This window comes from Castor canadensis, chromosome 6 (genome assembly GCF_047511655.1).
Source record: "Castor canadensis chromosome 6, mCasCan1.hap1v2, whole genome shotgun sequence".
NCBI classification, from domain to species: domain Eukaryota; kingdom Metazoa; phylum Chordata; class Mammalia; order Rodentia; family Castoridae; genus Castor; species Castor canadensis.
Genome location: NC_133391.1, coordinates 114,964,750 through 114,985,046, shown reverse-complemented (window position 1 = coordinate 114,985,046; position 20,297 = coordinate 114,964,750). Strand labels below are relative to the sequence as shown.

Below are 20,297 nucleotides of genomic sequence, written 5' to 3'. Positions count from 1 at the left end.
TTATTGTATATGGTTAAGGTGTAAGACATGATGTTTGATAAACTTAACAGAATGGTTTTGGCTGGCTGTGCTTGTTTATATCCTCTATAGTCAGTTAAAAGATGGGGTAGAAAGAGGCATTGATTTAAGGAAATTAGCTCATTCAAGTCATTCTACTTTTAATAAGCTTTGTATTATAAGTGATTATAAAGTTAGGATAAATTTATGATGTGGCAGTTCTCTTTTTGGGTCAAATATGTCTGTGTTTGTGATCAATGTACTGTATATAGCTTACATTTATGAACATTTTATAGAATCTGAGCCTAATCTTACCATTTGTGAAGTTATTTTTATGGTTTTGCTTTTATTCTGTTAATTCCATCTACAATTTAGTTAGAATCAATTTCTTAAATAGGCATGAGATGACTTATTCTATTCTTCCTATAGGAAAATGTGATCAAGTTTATTAATTTGTTTTTTTTTTTTTAATTCACTATATAGCTATTGCCTGAAAAACACTGGGGGAAATGCTTTTGAGGGATGTAATCATGAACCAAAAATTTACCTTTGTCCTTCTGGAAGCTGACATCACAAGTAGGAATGATGACAGCAGTATAAGACACGCTGTAAAAGAGGCAGGGTCCTGTGATTGCTGAGGGGGGATAACTTTGCTTTTTGAGACAGGGGTAGGTGATAATGCTTTGAGGCAAATGTGGTTCAACTTGATGTTGAAGTTGGGTCTGGGGGTTTGACGGGAAGAAACAGGGTAAAAGGCATTCCAGGTGGACAAAACAAGAGATGAAAGTAAACTTTGATTTTCATGAACTCATTGTGAAGAAAAGAGGGAACTGTCAGATGGTTCTGTGTTTACACTGAAGCTTAAGTATCTGCAAGGAGGAAGTACCCTTTAATGAATGCTGATCACTAGTACACATATGTCATCTCAGTTCAGCCTCACAAAAACCCCAGGTGGATGTATTGTTACAATCATTATACAGGTAAAGAAACTGAGGTGAAAACAGCATATCATTTTGATCAATGTCACACAGCTAGTTCATGGCAGGGATAGAATCCAGACACAGATCTATCTGACTCCAAAGCTCATGTTTTTCCCACCACTTCCTTCCTGCTGCTCCCTGTGGGCACATTCATAAGACTAACAATTGCTCCTTGGCCTTTGGCTAAGATCAAGTGAAGACTGACAGTCACTCATTCACTCGTTCCTGAATGTTCTTTGAGTATCTGACTGTCCCAGGAGCTGCGCTGGGTCCTGGGGTGCAATGATGAGCTGCAGTTGTGGTCTCCCCGGCAACATGGCCAAGCAGTGCCATGCTCCATACTAAACAAAACAAATGGAGGTACAGATGATGCCTCCGTTCTTCTGGGACATAGAGGTCTCCAGTTACATGTAAATTTAGAGGATTAATGTGCTTTATTGATCTCTGCAAATGGCTTAATTGATTATCTCCCTATTGCGTAATTAGAAAAGGCACAGTGCTCTGAGAGAAATCACAGATGGAAAAAATAGAGAATATTTAGATAATCAGAAAGCTTGCAACTTAAATATCTTACTAAAACTTCAGTAGTTTTGAATTGTAGCAGCTGTAGACTTGAGTGCCTAAGAAGACACTGCTCCTAAGTAAACCATACATATTAATTGTAATACAGATAAAAGTCAGAGCAATAGAGAGTGATTGAGAATGTGTTCACAACCAGATGAAATTTTGTAGTCAGAAATTTTCTCTGCTGGTCTACTTTTACAAAAATCTTCTGAGAATACTGAGAAACATTAAAAAAAAAAAAAGTGAGAATCAACCACACTGTCACCCTCCTCTGACCACATCCTCCTCCAGTCCTTGCTCCCAAGAGGCAACCACTGCCCACAGTGTGGAGTTCATCGTTTTTTAAGCTTACTACCCATATTGACAAATCTATTTACCTAAGTTTGCTCATACAATCTTTATTTTCTTTTTTACAAAAAGAGGACCATTTACCTGCCATTTTTCCTTTCTGAATTTCATATATTTTTGGCCACATTAATTACCCTCGCTTTTGAAAGAGTGACTTTAATTTGCTCCAAAAAGGAGTAGTGTTCTCAGTGACTGTAGGTGAGGCTATATGCAGGTCTTACTTTCCCATAGCTCGGGGCAGCGCTCTGCAGAATGTATAGCCTGGCAAAGGAGAGAAGCACGGTATGACTCAACTGAAATACTACCATAGGCTCCAAAGAAGAAGTTACGGACTTGCCCTTAATTGCTTTTAATTGCTACACAATTCTCCCTAGTCATTCTGTGAACCTGTGAGAATCCACCCACAGTAAAAGTCAGACTTGACAAGTTGTGAGAAACTGCTGTGATGATTACCATTCCTTGTAACCCAGGTGTGAAGTGCTTCTAAGATATTTCTTAAAATGTTGAATTTCATTTGAGTATCTCAACAAGGAAGCAGTATCTAAGCACATGAGATTGGAAAGCTTAAAAGAAACTATTATCCCATTCTGCGAACGTACCAAAGGGTACTACAAAATGATACAAAATAGGATATATCGATACTACTACCCTCTATGAAAGCAAGTAGTGTGCATTTGTTTTCCTTCATGCTGAATTAATTATGCAAAAAAATTAAGTTAAAAATAAGAGGAGTTCTTGTGTGATGAATTGGCCGAATTATTCCAATGGTTGCCACTTGTCATCCACATCTTGTATTTGCAGAGTTCAGTAGAGCTCAGTAAAATTTTCTAAAAGTTGTCTTTAGATGCTTCTTGCCTTTTGGCTAGGATCAAGTGCAAAAGTTGTCCTTAGAATGTGTCATTTCTGTGTCCTTTCCTCCACTTAGCATATAAGGTGTGACATTATACTGATCTTTCTGTTCCTTAAAATAAGCCAAGTCTTCTGGCCTCAGAGCCTTTGTAACTGATGTCCCTCTGCTGGGATGGTGACCCCTCCCCCTGGGGCACACAGACTCCTCTTACTTTAGGTTTCAGACCTCAGGCCTGCAGCTATGGAAGCCTCCCAGGATACCTTATCTTCCAAAGCATCTTCTCCCTCCAATCCTTGTCTGTCATTTTATTTGATTTATTGCCCTCATGGCACTTTTCATAGTGTCATTATCATGTTTGTCTATTCCTGACAGCAGACCTCTGCCTTGGCACACACTGAACTCCTTAGTGAACACCTGTCAAATGAATACAGATCTCCTTGATCATGCTCACTCCTGGATTTATCCATTCAGCCCTGGTTGCACACTGAGTGTCTGCTTGTGTAAATCACTGTGCTGGCGCTTCTCAGCAATTGTGACCTCAGAAAAACTGTCACATGGTCAGTCTTAGCCCTTTAGATACCCAGATTTATTTGAAAACAAATATTGAATATAAATAAGTAAAGGAAGGCTAAGCATGGTAGCTCACACCTGTAATCCCTGCTACTCTATACTTACCTGGCAGGGGAGATACCATGATCACGAAGGTGGTTTTCCCAGGGCCAGGCTTATCCATTGCACTCCGGATGTGCTGACCCCTGCGATTTCCCCAAATGTGGGAAACTTGACTGCATAATTTGTGGTAGTGGGGGACTGCGTTCGTGCTCTCCCCTAAAAAAAAAAGAAAAAAAAAATCCCTGCTACTCAGGAGAGGAAGAAGAAGAGGGTTGTATTTGAGGCCAGCCAGGGCAGAAAGTTATTGAGACCCCTCTCAATGAATAAGCCAACATGGGCAGAGGCCACTATAGGAAGGTGACTGGGAAGTAGCGAAGAGGTCTGGTAGAGATGAACCAATGTAGGTTGTAATATACATGTGCATGGAAACCAATGCTAAGAATCTCTCTGTATTGCTATCTGTATCTTAAACTAGCAAAAACTCTGTCTTTCATATTATCTCTTATGTTTTCTCTTCAACAAAATTGGAGAAGAAGACAGAGCAGGTTCTGCCTGGAAGTGAAGGGGGTGAGGGGGAGAGGGAGGGAGGCGGAGGGCAGGGGGGAGAGATGACCCAAACAATGTATGCACATATGAATAAATGTCTAAACAAAAAAAATTGTTCAAATTAAAAAAAAAAAAAATAAGCCAGCGTGGTAGCATATACTTGTGGTCCCAGCTATGAGGGAGGTGCAAGTAGGAGGATCGGAGTCAAAGGTGTGCCCCAGGCAAAAAGCACGAGACCTCATCAGAGAAATAACTAAAGCTAAAAAGATTGTGAAAGTAGCTCAAGTAGTGGAACTCCTGCCCAGTAATTGCCAAGGTCCTGAGGTCAAACCCCAGTACCACCAATAAATAAATAAATAAATAAGTAAATAAATAGATATTGACTAAGAATCTTTCTTAGATACGTAAGTACATCTATCTTAAATAGAAAGACCAGTCTTACTATGGCGTGGGCCTCATTGTGAAGGGCCCTAGGAGTGTAGTTTTTTTGTCCACAGATTGGATTTTCTCTTTGCCCACAGAAATGCCACCTCCCTTGTCGTAACTCTGACCAGTTGTTCCAACACAGCCCCTCCCTTTCTCTATACACAGGGGTCCTAGTCACTAACCTCCTAGGAGGAGGTTCTCACATGTCCCCTGCCTCCCAGGCTTCCTGCACTATGTGAGGGCCTGAAGTTACCCAGTTCTGATCCTGATTCTCCAAGGTGGAAAACAGAAGAGATTTTGGAAAATTGTATTTGTAGAGTTTGATATTATGAAGATGTTTATCTTGTCCTAAAATCACCTTTGTATGGTGTTTTTTATAAAGTCATCTTTGTAAGATGAGATTTATATTAACATGTTAGTGCTCAGATGTTCCTTAGTAAAGAATTTGCAGGAAACATCTGTCATCTGTGACTGAGGTTGTCCAGAATGCAAAGATATAAACCATCATCTTGTCTGGGTTCTGTGGGTTCTGCGTGTGTGGCTATTATTTCTGTTTCCATTTTAACATCCTTCAGAAGGTATATTAGTCAATTTTTGTTATAATAACAAAATACCTAGGACTTTAAAAAGGAAGGATGCTTACTTAGCTCAGCTTTGGGAGCTGAAAGTCCAAGGTGCAGTAGCCCCATCTGTTTGCATCACATCACAGTGGATGGCTTCATGGGAAGAGTGCATGTGAGAGGGAGTGGTCACATGGTGAGAGAGCAAGCCAGAGACTAGGAAGGGGCTTGGCTCACTCTTTTCATAATAACCCGCTGTACCACTAACTCACTCCAGGAGACCAGCTTTAGTTTCTTCCAAAGACAGTACCCCTAATGACCTAATTACCTCCCACTAGACCCACCTCTTAAAGGTTCCACCACCTCCCACACTGGGGACCAAGCTTCCAACCTGTGAATCTTTAGGAGATAAACCACATCCAAGCCAGAGCAGAAGGTAGTATCAAACTTGGCAAAATTTTATATGCTTATTTGGTGAGTATTTTATGTCTAGATTTGTTCCTCTCTATGTGAAAAACAGTATTTTTTCATAGTTATGTTTTTGAAAACCATGTCCAGCTTTTGATCTAGTTTTTATTAGTCTTTTATTTCATCTGCTATTTCTCTTTATTTTCTTTCATCCATATTACAGGAAATGGAAGATCAGAGCTGCTGAGTCTTATCAGTGCATTGTTTGCCTACCCATCACAGCTCTCTGCTGCCTCTTTCACTCATCATGCATGGTTACACTGCAGTCTTTGCAGTAGCACCTTTTCCATAGAGATGAGACTTAATCCATTAATTCCCTGTTTATTTTTCTTTTCTTTCTTTCTTTTTTTTTTTTGGTGGCATTAGGGTTTGAACTCAAGACTTCATGCTTGCTAGGCAGGCACTCTACCACTTAAACCAAACCTTCAGTCCCTCCCTGTTTTTTAAATAAACTTTGCAGAGTATTCTCCTATCCTAATAGGGTCAAGGCCAGCTTAGTGAACTGCTCCTTTGTCTGAGGTGGAAAGGGATGGAGCCGAGGCTGCTGAGCTCATCAGAGCTGTTTGCTGCTTACCTCTCTAGCTGTCATGCTGTCATTTCCTAGCACTGTCACTGGGTCTTTGTGGCTTCAGATTTTTTCCTCATGGTAAACACAGTTGGCTGAGTTAAGGCTCAAGTTTGTCTCAACCTGTTCTGTAGACAAAAGTCCTAGGGGTTCAGTATTCTTGGGCCAAACACTTCCATGTTTTGGTTAGGCTGTAGTAGGTGGGAGTCTCATGTCTGGCTAAAGGGAACGATTTTATCCTGAATCATCACTGCAAATCTCTTAGCCCTTAATGATAGTCTTGCTTATGGCGTTGTAGTCTTTCAACTACTGTGCTCCCATGAGATGGATAATATGGAGCCAAGTGTTTTTGAAGAATTCTATTTGAGATCATAGCAAGATTCTTTTTATTTATTTATTTATTATTTTGGGGCTTTGAACTCAGGGGCTCATGCTTGCTGGGCAGGCGCTCTACCACTGAGACTCTCGGCCAGTCCTGTATTATTTTCTAAAGAGAGATAAGTTCAAATTTTTGACTAGACAGTTTTACATATTAATGCCAACACCGAAAACACAGCATAAAATCAACTTTCACTTCACTTTATATGGCAAGTACGAGTGTAATTTAAGCTGATATTTCAGAAAAATGCCCTATCTTTAGGATATGCAAAATAAAACAAGGAAGCTTTGTGGCTTATGTTACCCTCATTGCCACAGTGTTTGGTTATTTACAGTACTTTAATTACTATACATTTCTGAGGTAAAGTGAATATATACCACTTTGTAAAATCATCTTAATAGTTTTCTTCCATCAGTATGTTACATTTCACTAAATACTAGTGATCATGTGGAGTTATGATCAGTGTGTATATGTAATAAAACATATTTATAGTTATGAGGATATCATATCATATATGATGAGTGTGTACATATGTAAGAAGAGGGAATTTAGATTCAGTGGGGACACCACCTAGAAAATAAATTTCTTAATTCTAAATTTCCAATTCTTTGATAATCTCTATTGTGAGCAGGATAATTTTTCATTACCTTACAAAATATGGAATATGACTTGAGCAAGAGTTGCTATTCTCAAGTTACTTACTTTCATTTTATGCTATAGTTTGCCTTTGTCATGTTCTGGATGTCATGTTCTTTAAATCCTACTGGATTCCATAATGCTACTCAGTTTCCAGCTTCCCAACTCTGGAAGCTGTGATAGAACCATAAGCCCCGGAAAGGGCCCTGTCCTTAGAGCCTAAAGGCTCTGGCACCTCCATTTCTTTGCTGTGCACTTTGGGTTCTGTGTCAAATGATTTCTAGATAATGCTTTACTTAATTGTCACAAGAACTCTGTGGTGCAGGTATTAGTGTCCATAGTTTACAAATATGCAAACCCAGGCATAGAAAGGTTAAATTAATCCCAGGGTTACCAGCTGTTTAGGGACAAAGTTAGATGATTTGAATACAAGTCTTACATCAAAAACCTGTTCTTAACTAATTGCCCTGTTCTACGTCCATGCTTCTTTGAGTCAACTTTGGGATTTCTGTTTTGTTTTTCTTATACTGAGGATGGAACCCAGGGTTTTGTATATGTTAGGCAATTGATCTACCACTTAGCTACACCCTTAGCATCCCAACTTTGAGATTTCTGTAAAGTGGGAGTGGCAATCTCAGTCTCACTGGGCTATCTAGAGGCACAAGTGTGTTCACATCCTTCATGGTAGTTGAGCAACGTGGGTAGTATGACATGGATTGTCCTTTTCCTGCCTCTCTATTTCCCTCTTTCTGGATTACAGGTAGCAGTGTGTACCACCTGAGACACATGTCCTGCCACCTGTATGCACCCCAGCTCTGGGTGAGTATGCGCCAAGGAAATGCAAGTCACTGGAATATGTCTAATTAAGCAGGACAGGTGTCATGAGGAAAGGGATGCACTTGAGAGCTTTACCTGTGCTTCTGATCACCTGGTAGATGGGATCATTCCCAAGGCCTCCGGTGCAGGGGACTGAGTGTTAACCAGGACACCAAAGAGCTCCTGGAGCCTATGCATTGTGCTGCCTGGAGGCACCTTGCCTTTCTTGTTTCAGGCTGTCTTAAGCAAGGCCTCTCCTGGAATGGTTGGCAGACCACACTTGTGCCATTGTTCCTGTCTCTTATAGCTGCAGGTACCTTGTCCATGACTGCCCAGAGTCCTACTTGAAAAGGACCTGAATTATATGTGCGTGTGTGTGTGTTTTAAATTTCTAATTTATTGCAGACCAACAGTCATAAAATACAATGAAAATGACTTACTAGAATAAATGTCTTCTTATACAAAATGAAAGCCATAATATTTTTAGCAGATGTAACAGCAATAAAATTACATTTCCAAAAATGTCATGATAATGCAAAATTACTGGAAATTTCTGAGCACTTAATCTTAATTTCCTAATCTCCTTGCTATCTCACAATAGTTCCCAGTCCAGCCCCCTCCACAGAACACACTTTGAGAAAATGGCCCAGCACCCATCCTGGTCTGTGTGGCTTCAGGTCTACCTGAAGTGTGTCTGGAGTTGTGCCTGCTGCTCTTGACTAGGTGGACTGAGCAAAGCCCCAGACCACAGTGCCAGTTCCCTGCTGGTCTCCATAGTAGCTCTATCTTTGAGACATGGCCTCCACTTCACCTCCCAGCTTCATTCTGTTTCTCCTAGACTGGGAGCCCAGCCTTGAATCCTGATTGCTGTGACTGTGGCATTGAGAGAGTCCTTCACTTAAATCTACCATATGTCTGATTGTTAGCTAGGATTCTAATCCAGTGTATTAGTTGCTAACTGTGTCTGTAACAAATAACCACAAATTTAGAGGCTTAACACTTATTTGGGTCTTTTGCTTTTGCCTGTTTGTTTTTGGCTGTACTCAGGTTTGAACTCAGGGCCTGCACTTGCTGGGCAGGTGCTCTACCAGTTGAGCCATGTCTCAAGACCACATTTAGTTGCTTAAACCAACAGAACTTTATCTTATTATTGTTCTGGAGTCTAAAAGTTTGAGGTGAGTCTAAAGGGGTAAAATCCAGGTGTTTGCAGAGCTGGTTACTTCTGAAGGTTTGAGGAAAGAATTCCTTCTTGCCTCTTCCAGCTTCTGGTGGCTGCCAGCACTCTTCAGCTTGTTACTCCAATTTTTGCTTCCATTGTCACATTGCTTTTTCCTCTTCTTTGGTCAAATCTCCTTCTACTTCCCTCTTATGAGAGCATTAGATTTTCAAACCACCCGACTACCTGAGAAGTAGTCACTTGTGGAATACTCTGAGATTGTTGGACTTTGAGGGCACTGGCCTGACAGCTAATATTAAGTGAGTAATTTGCATTTTGGATGCTTTGCCGAGAACTTTATAGATTATCACCATTTAAATTCACAACAACCCAGGTACTATGGCTTCTAACATAGAGATAAAGAAATTAATAAGGAGGCCAGATAATTAATGACCGAAGGGCTCATGGCAAGTAAACTGGGGAGTCACAAGCAATCCTGGGCAGTCCGTGTCCAGAGCCAGGGTTCTTGCCCTCTAAATCAGCCTCCCCTGTGAATAGAGGTGCACCCTGATCTCTCTCTCTAAGGACCAGCCACTGGCCACGCAGCAGAGCTAATGCTCCAGCTTGGCCCAGCAGTCCCAGTTTCTTTCCCTTCCCTGACAGCCTGCAGGATGTACCTTGTCAGGCAGAGACAGCCAGGATGAGCTTCTCAGCACTCTCAAAACTGGACACATGGAACTCAGGAGCCCAAGTGTGACCTGTCATGAAACATTCCTGGCTAGAAGTCAGACAATAGAGCATTCTGAAGGGTTTCACACCCTGTGCTGTGAGGAGGCCTCCCTTTCATCCTGGCTGCTCTAGTACCCTCTAGAGCCTTCTGTTTGTGTGGTGTAGGAGGTAGTACCAGCAGCAGTTGTACCAGCAGCTGGAGTTTGGGGAAAGGCTGTTAGGCTGTGAGTCATCCTCCCTGACAGTGAATTCCAAGTCCTGGCGGAGCAATGTCCAACAGACTCAGGGAAGCTGGAAATCTAGAATTCTCTTCCTGGTGGCCCCAGGGAAGAGCCAGATTTGGCTGGTAAGCTGAGCTCCCACAGCTTAGACAGCGTCCTGGATAAGGCCATTCTGAATCCCCATCAGTGGAACTCAGAAGTGCTAAGCAAAAGGATATATCATGGATAATTAGGACTTAATCACTATACCAAGGCCTGGCAGAGTGGCTCAAGTGGTACAGCATCTGCCTAGGAAGCATGAGGCCCTGAGTTCAAATCCCAGTACCACCAGAAACAAAACAAAAACCCTACATGACCTAAGGGTGTACTCCCTAGGGTTTCTTGTGCTGGCAGGCTCCTGACCCAGACCTGTCCAACCCAAGCCTACAGCACCAGGAACAGTCTCCAGAAGTAGGAGTCTTAAAATTCCATGTAACTTAAACACATTTTAATAATAAAAATATGAAAACATTATTGATAAGAATACATATCTTCTAATTCATGTAAGTAAGTCCTAAAGTGGTTTTATTTTGTCTATTTTTAAGGGAAATTTTAGATTCACAACAAAACTGTGCAGAAAGTGCTAAGTTCCTACATGCCCCAGGTCTCTCCCACATACAGCCTCTCCTGTTATCAACAGCCCCCCTCCCAGCAAAGTTGTTAATAGTTGAAGAACTTCCACTGACCAGTTATCACCTGAACTCCGCAGTTTGCTTCAGGCTTTTGGTGCTGTACATTCTGTGAGGTTTGACATTGTAGTACCATACAGAATACTTTTACTAACCTAAAGTTCATCTGCGCTTTGTCTGTCTATCCCTTCCCCCCAATAGCTAGTGACCACTGATCTTTTTATTGTCTCTGTAGTTTTGTCTTTTCCAGAAAGTTGTATCATTGGGAATCTATATATGTAGCTTTTCACATTGGCTTCTCTCACTTCATATCATGCATTTAAGTTTCCTCCAAATCTTTTCATGGGCTGGTAGCTCACTTGTCTGGATGTGCCACAATTTACCCATTGATCTACTGAAGAACATCTTGGTTGCTTCCAAGTTTTGTGAATTATGAGTAAAGCTGTTATAAGCAGCTGTATGCAGGTTTTTGTGTGGACATAAGTGTTCAACTTATTTGGGTAAGTATCAAAGAATGCAGTTGCTGGGTTATGTGATCAGAGTATGTTTAGTTTTATAAGAACTGCCAGACTGTCTTCATTTTGCATTCCTTGTCAGCATTTGATGTCAGTATTTCAGGGCTTTCTCCATCTCAATAGATGTGTAGTGTGTCTCACTTGTTTTCATTTGCATTTCCCCAATGATGAAATTTTGAGCATATTTTCATAAGCTTACTTGCCATCTGTACATCCTCTTTAGTGAGGTGTCAGTTCAGATTATTTGCCCATTTTTAGGTTGTGCATTTCTTACTGTTGAGTTTTAAAAGATTTTTGTATATTTTAGATAATCTTTATCCATATGTATTTTGAAAATATTTTCTCTCAATCTGTGACATGTCTTCTCATTCCCTTGACAGTATCTTTTGCAGAGCAGAATTTTTTTGTTGTTAAATTTTAAGTCAGCTTTATCAGTTATTTTTGGTGTGGGTCAAGCCTTAGGTGTTATATCTAAAAAGTCATTACCACCAAAATCCAATGTTATCTACATTTTCCTCATGTTATCTTCCAAGAGTGCTACAGGTTGGGATGATATATTTAGATCTAAGTTTCTTTTATATAAACTTTTTAATTGAAGAGTAATATTCAAACAAAAATTAGAAAATCATATGTATTTGACAAATTACCAAAAGTAATAACTATGACACTCATAACTGTCACATGGGTTAAAAAATAGAACCAGGACCTCAGAAGCCTCTTATGCCCCCTCTGAATCATTATTCCCTTCCTGTTTTTGACTTGCAGAACCATAGAGTAGTATTACCCATCTGTGAACCTTATGTAAATGAAATCATACAGTGTTTGTCTACATTTCAGAGCTGAATTCATATTGTTGTGTTTTGCAGAATTTAAGTTTTTGTTGCCATATAGTATACCAATTGTATGATTAGACCACATTTTATTTACTTATTCTAATGTTAGTGGACATTTGAAATGTCTCCATTTGGGATTATTATGAGTGATGCTGCTTGAATATTCCTCCACACATATTTTTTGATGCACATATGAGCACCTTCTTATTGGATACTCCTTTGGGGATAGGTGGGTAGTGACACCATATTTCCAGTTTGTGCTTGTCCCAGTTTATACCAAGTTTTCCAGACTAATAATTGTAATTCATCATTCTTGATGAATACAGGTTTAACATAGTATAAGAAATCTTTCCTTACCTCATGATCATGAAGATAGTCTCCTATATTGCTTTATAGGAATTGTATTCTTTTACCTTATATAGACCTATTCTTCCATGTTAACTCAGATAAAATAACCTCTTATATTTACAATTTCTGACTTTCCTTATTCACTCCTGTTTCCTTCTGGAATCATTTTCTTAAACCTGAAACAATTATTTTAGCATTTTTTTGTACTGCAGGTTTGTGGACAATGAATTGTCTTAGTTCCTTCGTCCAGAAAGTTGCTGCTCTTCTGCCACAGTTCCTTATGAAAATTTAGTCCTACAACATATGATGTGCAGTTTTTCTCTAGTTACTTTTATCTTTGGATTTTAGCAGGATCATGATGTGCCTGGATGTGGTTCTCTTTACATTCATTTTGTTTGTGATTTGTTGACTTCTTAAATCTGTGATGATATATCTTTCAGAAAACTTGGAAAGTTTTTGTTCTGTGTCTTCCCAAACACTTGTCTCTCTCACTTTCTTCTCTCTACCTGGGACTTATGTGTCTCTATTTTTTCTATCTTTTCCTCTCATCTTTAGATTGAATAATTCTATTTATCTATCCATGTCATAAGTCTTTTTCCTCTCTTTTCTCTACACAGGTATAAATTCTACTCAGTGAATATTTCTAGTATTTTATTTTTCCCTTCTAAGAGTTGCATTTGTTCTTTTTTTTAATTCTCTATTTTTTGACTGACATGTCTTGCCTTTCCATTTGTTAAGTGCATATTTTTCTTTAACTCATTGAGCACAATTATAATACAGTATTAAAGTCCAATGTCTGGGTCGTCTCAGGGTTGCCATTATTTTTCTTATGTGGAATGATTTATAATTGTATAATAAAAATTGTGAATATGTCGTAGAGACTCTTTTGTTTGTTCTGCTTTGTTTAAGCAAGAAGTTAACTTGATTAGGTTCAAACTGTGAACACTATCACCTGAGGTAGTGGCAGCTCAAATCTCCATTAAGACATTTTTTTTTTTTTACCTTTATCTGGGTTCCTTGGGGTCTGCCCTGTACATTTGTGATTCTGGTGTCAGCCAGAGACTTGGACAGAGTCTAAACACAATGTAGAGTTCTCCTTCTCTGCTTACCTGCTTGTGGGGAGTCTCCCCTCACTATCTGGTATCCCTGGCTGTCCCCACCTATATCTTCTGGTTTCTTGGGCAAGATTAATGGTATTCTGTGAGAATTTGATCATCCTAAGCCATGCTGTTACTGTGGCCTGTCCTCATGGAAAAGCTGAAAAACTGGAGAACTGTAAGGGACTGAGGGAATGCTCAGTGGTAGAGCACTTGCCTAGCATTTCCAAGGCTCTGGGCTCAGTCTGCAGCATCGCAAAACAAATCAAATAAGCAGCAAGACAAAAAAAATTGGGTGAGTGAACAGATAACTGGATTCTTTCTCTAAATTTATTCTGCCCCCAAAATCTGTCTATTCTGTTTACTCTTCAGATTCCCAGGTTGTCATTGTTTTTATTTTTCTGGAGTTATCATTGATATAGGTGAGAGGATTGGTGGCTTAGGAATTTATTCTTTCTTACTGGAAGAGGAACCTAGTTCATGAATATTAAATATAATTAGTAGTATATTTGCATTTAATGCTGTTATCTTGCTATCTAATTTTCTATTTTTACCTATTCTAGGTTCGGTTTTTTTTTTTTTCTTATTTTGGTTTTTGTCAATTTAAACATTTTATTTCATCCCCTCATTAGTTTGTTAGTTATATTCTCTCTATATTCTTTTTGCGATTAATAGAAATTACAAAATTACTCCTAACTTATGAGCCTAATGGCAACACCTGTACTCTTGTCCCAGACAATAGAAAAACAAAAGAATAAATTCCAATTATTTCCCTCCTGATCCTATGCTCTTGTCATGCGTTTTAATTCTGTGTGTTTTTAAATTCCAGAGGGTATTATTCTTGTTCTCTACACTCACTATTCATTTAGGTTTACTCTAAATTTACCAGTTTCCAAGGACATTCATGATTTTCTCCATCTGAGATCATTTGCCTTCTGCCTAAAGATCTCTCTTCAGTATTTTCTTTAATACCAGTCTCTCTGTTTTTGTTTATCTGGAATTTTTTATTTTATTTTTGTTTTTGAAGTATATTTTTATCAAGTATAGAGTACCTGGCTGGCTTGTGTTTTATTTTAGTACTTTGTGAGTTCAATTCATTGTTTTCGGCCTCTCATTACTTCCGTCAGAAGTTAGCTGTTAGTCTTAATATTGCTGCTTCTTGAAAGCAATTGTTCTCTGCCCCATTGGCTCTTATTCAATATTTTTTATTTTTATTTTGCTCTTCAAGGCCTCTTCTGTAGTGCATTTAGGTATTATTTTCTTTCTTCTGACTTGTGGATTGATTAATTTTTTCAATGTTGGAATATTCTTGGCTATTTTCTCTTTAAAATTTCTTTCTTCTTTTTTTTTTTTTTTGGTGGTACTGGGATTTGAGCTCAGGCCTCATGCTTGCTAGGGAGGTGCTCTTATCACTTGAGCCACTCCACCAGCCCTTCCCCTTTTTGTCTCTTCAAATGTTGCTTTTTCTCCACTGACTCTTTCTAATCCTCTGTGAGTTAGATTACATGTATAAGACACTTTTATTCTGTGTCCCAAGTGCCTGTTATATTGCTCATGTATTTTCCCTCCTTTTGTCTCTCTGAATCTTTTTTTCTGATCTGTGTTCCAGTTCCCCAATTCTCTGTGTACTGTGCCTAATGACATTATAAACCCATCCATTTAATGACTAGTTTAACTATTATTTTTTAGTACTGAAATTTCCACTTGATTTTTAATAGTTTCTTTTTCAAACATTTTATGTCTTTAGTGATTTTAAACTGTGTATATAGCAACTCCAGAATCTGAATCTTCTATGTGTTTTTATTTTTCTCCTCTCTTGACTTTTGGTCTTTCTCTTGTAATTCTAGATATTTTGTTTTGAGTTTTGGAAATTAATACTCAGTAAAAATTTCAGTAATTTTAGAAAAAATTTGATACTCAAGATGATGGCATGTTTTTCCAGATTTTACTTTTGCTTCTAGTTAGCCACTGTGCAAGGGGTGGATGATGATAATTTAGTGAGTGAGATGATTCATAGAAGGATTTTGTTTCATAATAGGGTTGATTGAATACCTCATGTGTTTCCTTAAATCCCTTCTGCCTGATGAGCCACAAACTAATTTTTGTCCTTCCATTTCTGTGAGAAGGATGGAAGTTCTGCTGAGCTTCTCATCTGCTGCTTTCAGAATTGTCAGTGATCCTACAGAGGACATGGCATGGGTACCAAAAGCTACCTCCTTTGCAAGGTCTAAAAATATGCTATTCTTCTGTTTTTAGAGGGAAAGCATTTTGGTGTTACCAGAAAGAGTGGGGCATGGTAGAAGAATAACTGGCCAGGCAGCCCAGAGACCTGTTTTATCCCACTGTGTTATCTTCCTTGAATGTGACCATACCCTCTTAGGCTTTATTCAACAGTCAGTCAATGAAATGAAGAGTTGGATGAAATGACCCCTTGAGAGCCTATAAGGTCAGTGTCTGGATGGGCATTTTGTCATAATACAAGTGAGGGCATAAAGCCACTGTATTTTCTGTGATATTTTGGAGGAAGGGCAGAGTTACCTAATTTAGAAGTTGGCATTTGCATCTTTAAGTGAACAAGTCAAATGTTCTGGGATTGCATTTTGCTGCAGACTACAGAAAGAACTTTTTGATGACCCAGCTTGTTAAGTGAGATAACAAATCTCAGGCACCTATTTCATTTCTAGCTCATTGTAAGGCTCAGTAAGAATTTTCTGAAAAAATGAAGGAAAGATTACCATTGTAATATCTGTCATTTATCAACTGCCTGCTGTGCCAGGACACATCCATGAGTAACACAGGTTCAACATCTGCCCTCTCCAAGGGGCAAGCATTATTATCCCTTAGCTACTCATGGGGGAAGGAACTCCAGTCTGGCCATATATCAAAAACCTTTTACCAAATAACAACATTGGCAGCTTTAGTTCTCCAGCAGCCTGTGTTTTTTTTTTTGCCAAGGAGCAAAGTAATCTCCCATTTACCAAGGGTTTTTTCAGCTTTTTAATGATGTATTAAATTAAACACCCACTCACCAAATATCTGTGAGTGTTGGTTGTAGCAGATGGACCTGGGTTTTGGGTGCTGGGATGCATCCTGTCACAGCTGATCATTTATTGTTTCCCCTATTGTGGTTGGACGGAGCTGGCATCTGTTTTATAGGATCCTCCTGCCCCTAATAGTTTGTGGTTATGGTGACCAAATTATGCGTGATAAATACCATGGCATATCTAGCAGATCTATAAACAGAGGAAAGGTGCAACAATTGAAAAGGCCCCCGATGCATTTTAGGATTTTAACTATTTCAGTTACCAAGACCCAGGAAGGCATGTGGTGTGTGTTTAGGTATCCAGAGTCCCTGGGACAGTCGTCTTCTCACTTTAGCAGGGTATAAAAGCACTGATCATTCCAGATCCTCATCACACCATGATCATCACTGAAACTCTGTGGAATTTGATGAACAAAAAAGTACCATCTAGTTGCTTTGATCTGCATTTTTGGATGGCCAGAGAGGCTGAGCATTGTTACATAATTATTGCAGCCTTTTTGTGTATTTGTTTTATGATTTGCATGACCTTTTCTTGACCCATTTTTAATTGGAGTGCTTGCCTTTTTTATTCTTAGTACAGCATTATAAAAATTCTAACAAGGATGTCATGGGCTGGCAGAGTGGCTCAAGTGGTAGAGCATCTACCTAGCAACCTTGAAGCCCTGAGTTCAAACCCTATTACTGCCCCCCAAAATGACTCAAGAATGCCAGTTCCTTTGCTATCATATATTACCAATATTTTCCATACTTTGTTTCATATTTAAATATTTAAATATTTTAACATTTAAATAATATTATCATATTATTGTTGTACTGGGAGTACATTGTGACATTTACAAAAGCACTTACAATGTATCTTAGTTAAATTCACCCCCTCTGTCCTTCTCCTTTTTCCCCTTTCTTAAAATAGGTCTCATTTTTCATTTTTCATACATGAGTACATAATATTTTGTTCTTCAGCACAGTAGAATAACTATGGTTGACAATAATTAATTGTATATTTCAAAGTAGAGAATAGGATTTTAAATGTTCCCAACACAAAAAAAGGAGAAATGTTTGAGGTAATGCATATACCAATTACCTTGACCTGATCATTACATTTTGTATACATGTATTGAAATATCATACTGCACCTTACAAATATGTACAATTATGTATTAAAATTTTTTCTAAAAAATAAAGGGCTAGGAGTTTCACTCAGTGTTAGAGCACTTGCCTTGCATTGCACAATCATCAGGGTTCCATCCCCAGCAACACACACACACACATACAACAAAGAAAAAATAGTTGTAACAAAATACCTGTAGTAATTTAGGACAGACTTAACATTTTCTTAGTACTGGTTTCCCACCCAGGCAGGCAGCATATCATTCTAATTATTTCTGTCTTCTCTGCCAGCACTCAGGTAGTCCAGGGATTATGTAACTTCTGAAGGTAGAGTCTGAATTCAAATCCAAATCAATCCTTTAATTATTCACACAGCAGTAAGCACTTGTTTCCCCAGTGACTGCAACACAGTGGGTGTGTAGTAACCATTGTTGAAGAAACATTTAAACGAATTTCTTCTGAAGGTTTTTGTTTTACTTTTGTAAATGAATGTTAGTCTGCATTGTGGCCAGTGATTGGCATTAGAGATTTTAGTCATTCTAACAGGTGTGTAATGTAGCTCATTGTTGAATTCCCTAGTGACAAACAATGGTAAACATCTTCACATATGCTATTTGTGATCTGTATATCTTCTTTGGTGACGTGTCTGTTCAGATCTTTTACCTTTTTTAAAATTTGGGTTGTTCCAAATGTTGCTGGGAAAAGTTGTTACCCGTCTGCAAGAAACTGAAACTAGATCCATATCTATCACCCTGTGCTAGTATCAACTCAAAATGGATCAAGGACCTAAATATCAGAACTGAAACTCTGAAGTTACCACAGGAAGGAGCAGGAAACACTCTGGAACAAATAGGTATAGGCAAAGACTTCCTCAATAGAACCCCAGCAGCCCAGCAACTAAGAGAAAGGATGAATAAATGGGACTTCATAAAATTAAAAAGCTTCTGCACAGCAAAAGAAATGGTCTCTAAACTGAAAAGACCACCCACAGAGTGGGAGAAAATATTTGCCAGCTATACATCAGACAAGGGACTGATAACCAGAATATACAGGGAACTTAAGAAACTAAACTCTCCTAAAATCAATCAACCAATTAAGAAATGGGCAACTGAACTAAACCGAACTTTTTCAAAAGAAGAAATTCAAATGCCCAAAAAACATGAAAAAATGCTCACCATCTCTGGCCATAAAGAAAATGCAAATCAAAACCAAACTAAGATTCCACCTCACCCCTGTTAGAATAGCCATCATTAGCAACACCACCAACAACAGGTGTTGGTGAGGATGTGGGGAAAAAGGAATCCTAATCCTCTGCTGGTGGGAATGCAAGCTGGTGCAACCACTCTGAAAAAAAATTTGGAGACTTCTTAAAAATCTAAACATAGACCTGCCATATGATCCAGCAATCCCACTCCTGGGGATATACCCAAAGGAATGCAACACAGGTTACTCCAGAGGCACCTGCACACCCATGTTTATTGCAGCACTATTCACAATAGCCAAGTTATGGAAACAACCAAGATGCCCCATATTGATGAATGGATCAAGAAAATGTGGTATTTGTACACAATGGAATTTTACTCAGCCATGAAGAAGAATGAAATCTTATCATTTGCAGGTAAATGGATGGAACTGGAGAACATCATTCTGAGCGAGGTCAGCCAGGCTCAGAAGAGCCAAAAATTGTATGTTTTCCCTCATATGTGGACATTAGATCTAGGGCAAATGCAGCAATGTGGTTGGACTTTGATCACATGACAAGGGGACAGCACATATGGGAGATATAGGAATAGGTAGAAAACTCAAAATTTGAAAGTGTTTGATGTTCCCATTCCAGAGGAACTAATACAGAAACCTTAAAGCTACAGAGGTTATCATGAGCAGGGGATCAGGAACCAATGTAAAGATCATTGAGTTAAAGAGTTGAATCAATATGGGTCATAACACATGGGTACATGAAAGCAATAGTAGGAATCTCTCTGTATAGCTGTCCGTAACTCAACTAACTCAACTAGCAAAACGCTTTGTCTTCCTTATTATGCTTATGTCTTTTCTTCAACAAAATTGGTGATAAGGGCAGAACAAGACCTGCCTGGAACTGAGGAGGGGAGTGGGGGCAGGGTGGAGAAATGACCCAAACAATGTATGCACATGTGAATAAATGAAAAATGAAATAAAATTTGGGTTGTTCATTTCCTTCATGTTGGGTTTTATGTATTCTTTGTATATTATAGATATAGCTTTTGTCAATTATGTTTTGAAACATCCCTCCCATCTGTGGTTTCCACTTTCATTCTTTTCACAGTGTCTTTCGAAATAATTTTTAATTTGAATAAAATCCAACTTTATAATTTTTTTCTTTCATGGATCATACTACTATGGTATAAATTTTGGATCTTCATATCCCCACTAAAAACAGAGCAGTGATGTAAATGAAGCATACAATTCACAAGTAGCATCTTTTACAAAGCTAAGCATCAAAGTATGTCTACAAACACAGAAATGTTAGCACTTGGGGCCAAACCACTGGCAGTAATGAGGAACTCTGCAGAGAGAAGTGACTGGAAGAAAATGGCCTCTGAGGACTGGGGACCACAACATTGCTCCTAGCACTCATCCCAAGAAAGGGTGGGGGGACATTCCTCCTGGGAGTAGAAGGCTTGGTGTTGATTTGAAAACACCTGAGAGTGGAGGGAGTTTCACAGGCTCCAAGTGGCAGACAGTGAAAGCGCATGAAAAAAAGATGCCCACAAACCTAATATTTCAAAATGGTCTAGAAGAAATTAAGAAAAATGATTTAAAGTTATGAGAGAACAGGATGCATCCAAATTAG

The 20,297-nt window shown here is 38.9% G+C and overlaps 1 protein-coding gene and 1 non-coding gene across 8 annotated transcripts in view; both read left to right on the top strand.

The window, feature by feature from the left end:
- Pde8b (phosphodiesterase 8B) overlaps positions 1-20,297 on the top strand; it is a 222,960-nt gene that overhangs the window by 98,920 nt on the left and 103,743 nt on the right. The window contains exon 2 of one of the 7 annotated variants that reach the window (XM_074077245.1): positions 7,692-7,750. The exons of 5 other annotated variants lie outside the window; for them this stretch is intronic. In XM_074077245.1, the coding sequence (XP_073933346.1) occupies positions 7,718-7,750 (33 nt within the window). In that variant the 5' untranslated portion in view covers positions 7,692-7,717. Of the gene's footprint in view, positions 1-7,691; positions 7,751-20,297 lie in introns of those variants that run through there. One more of the 7 variants, XM_074077239.1, reaches the window with a different exon arrangement.
- On the top strand, positions 3,407-3,570 carry LOC141424317 (U1 spliceosomal RNA). The gene has a single exon (XR_012449267.1). It is a non-coding gene; the product is annotated as a U1 spliceosomal RNA (small nuclear RNA).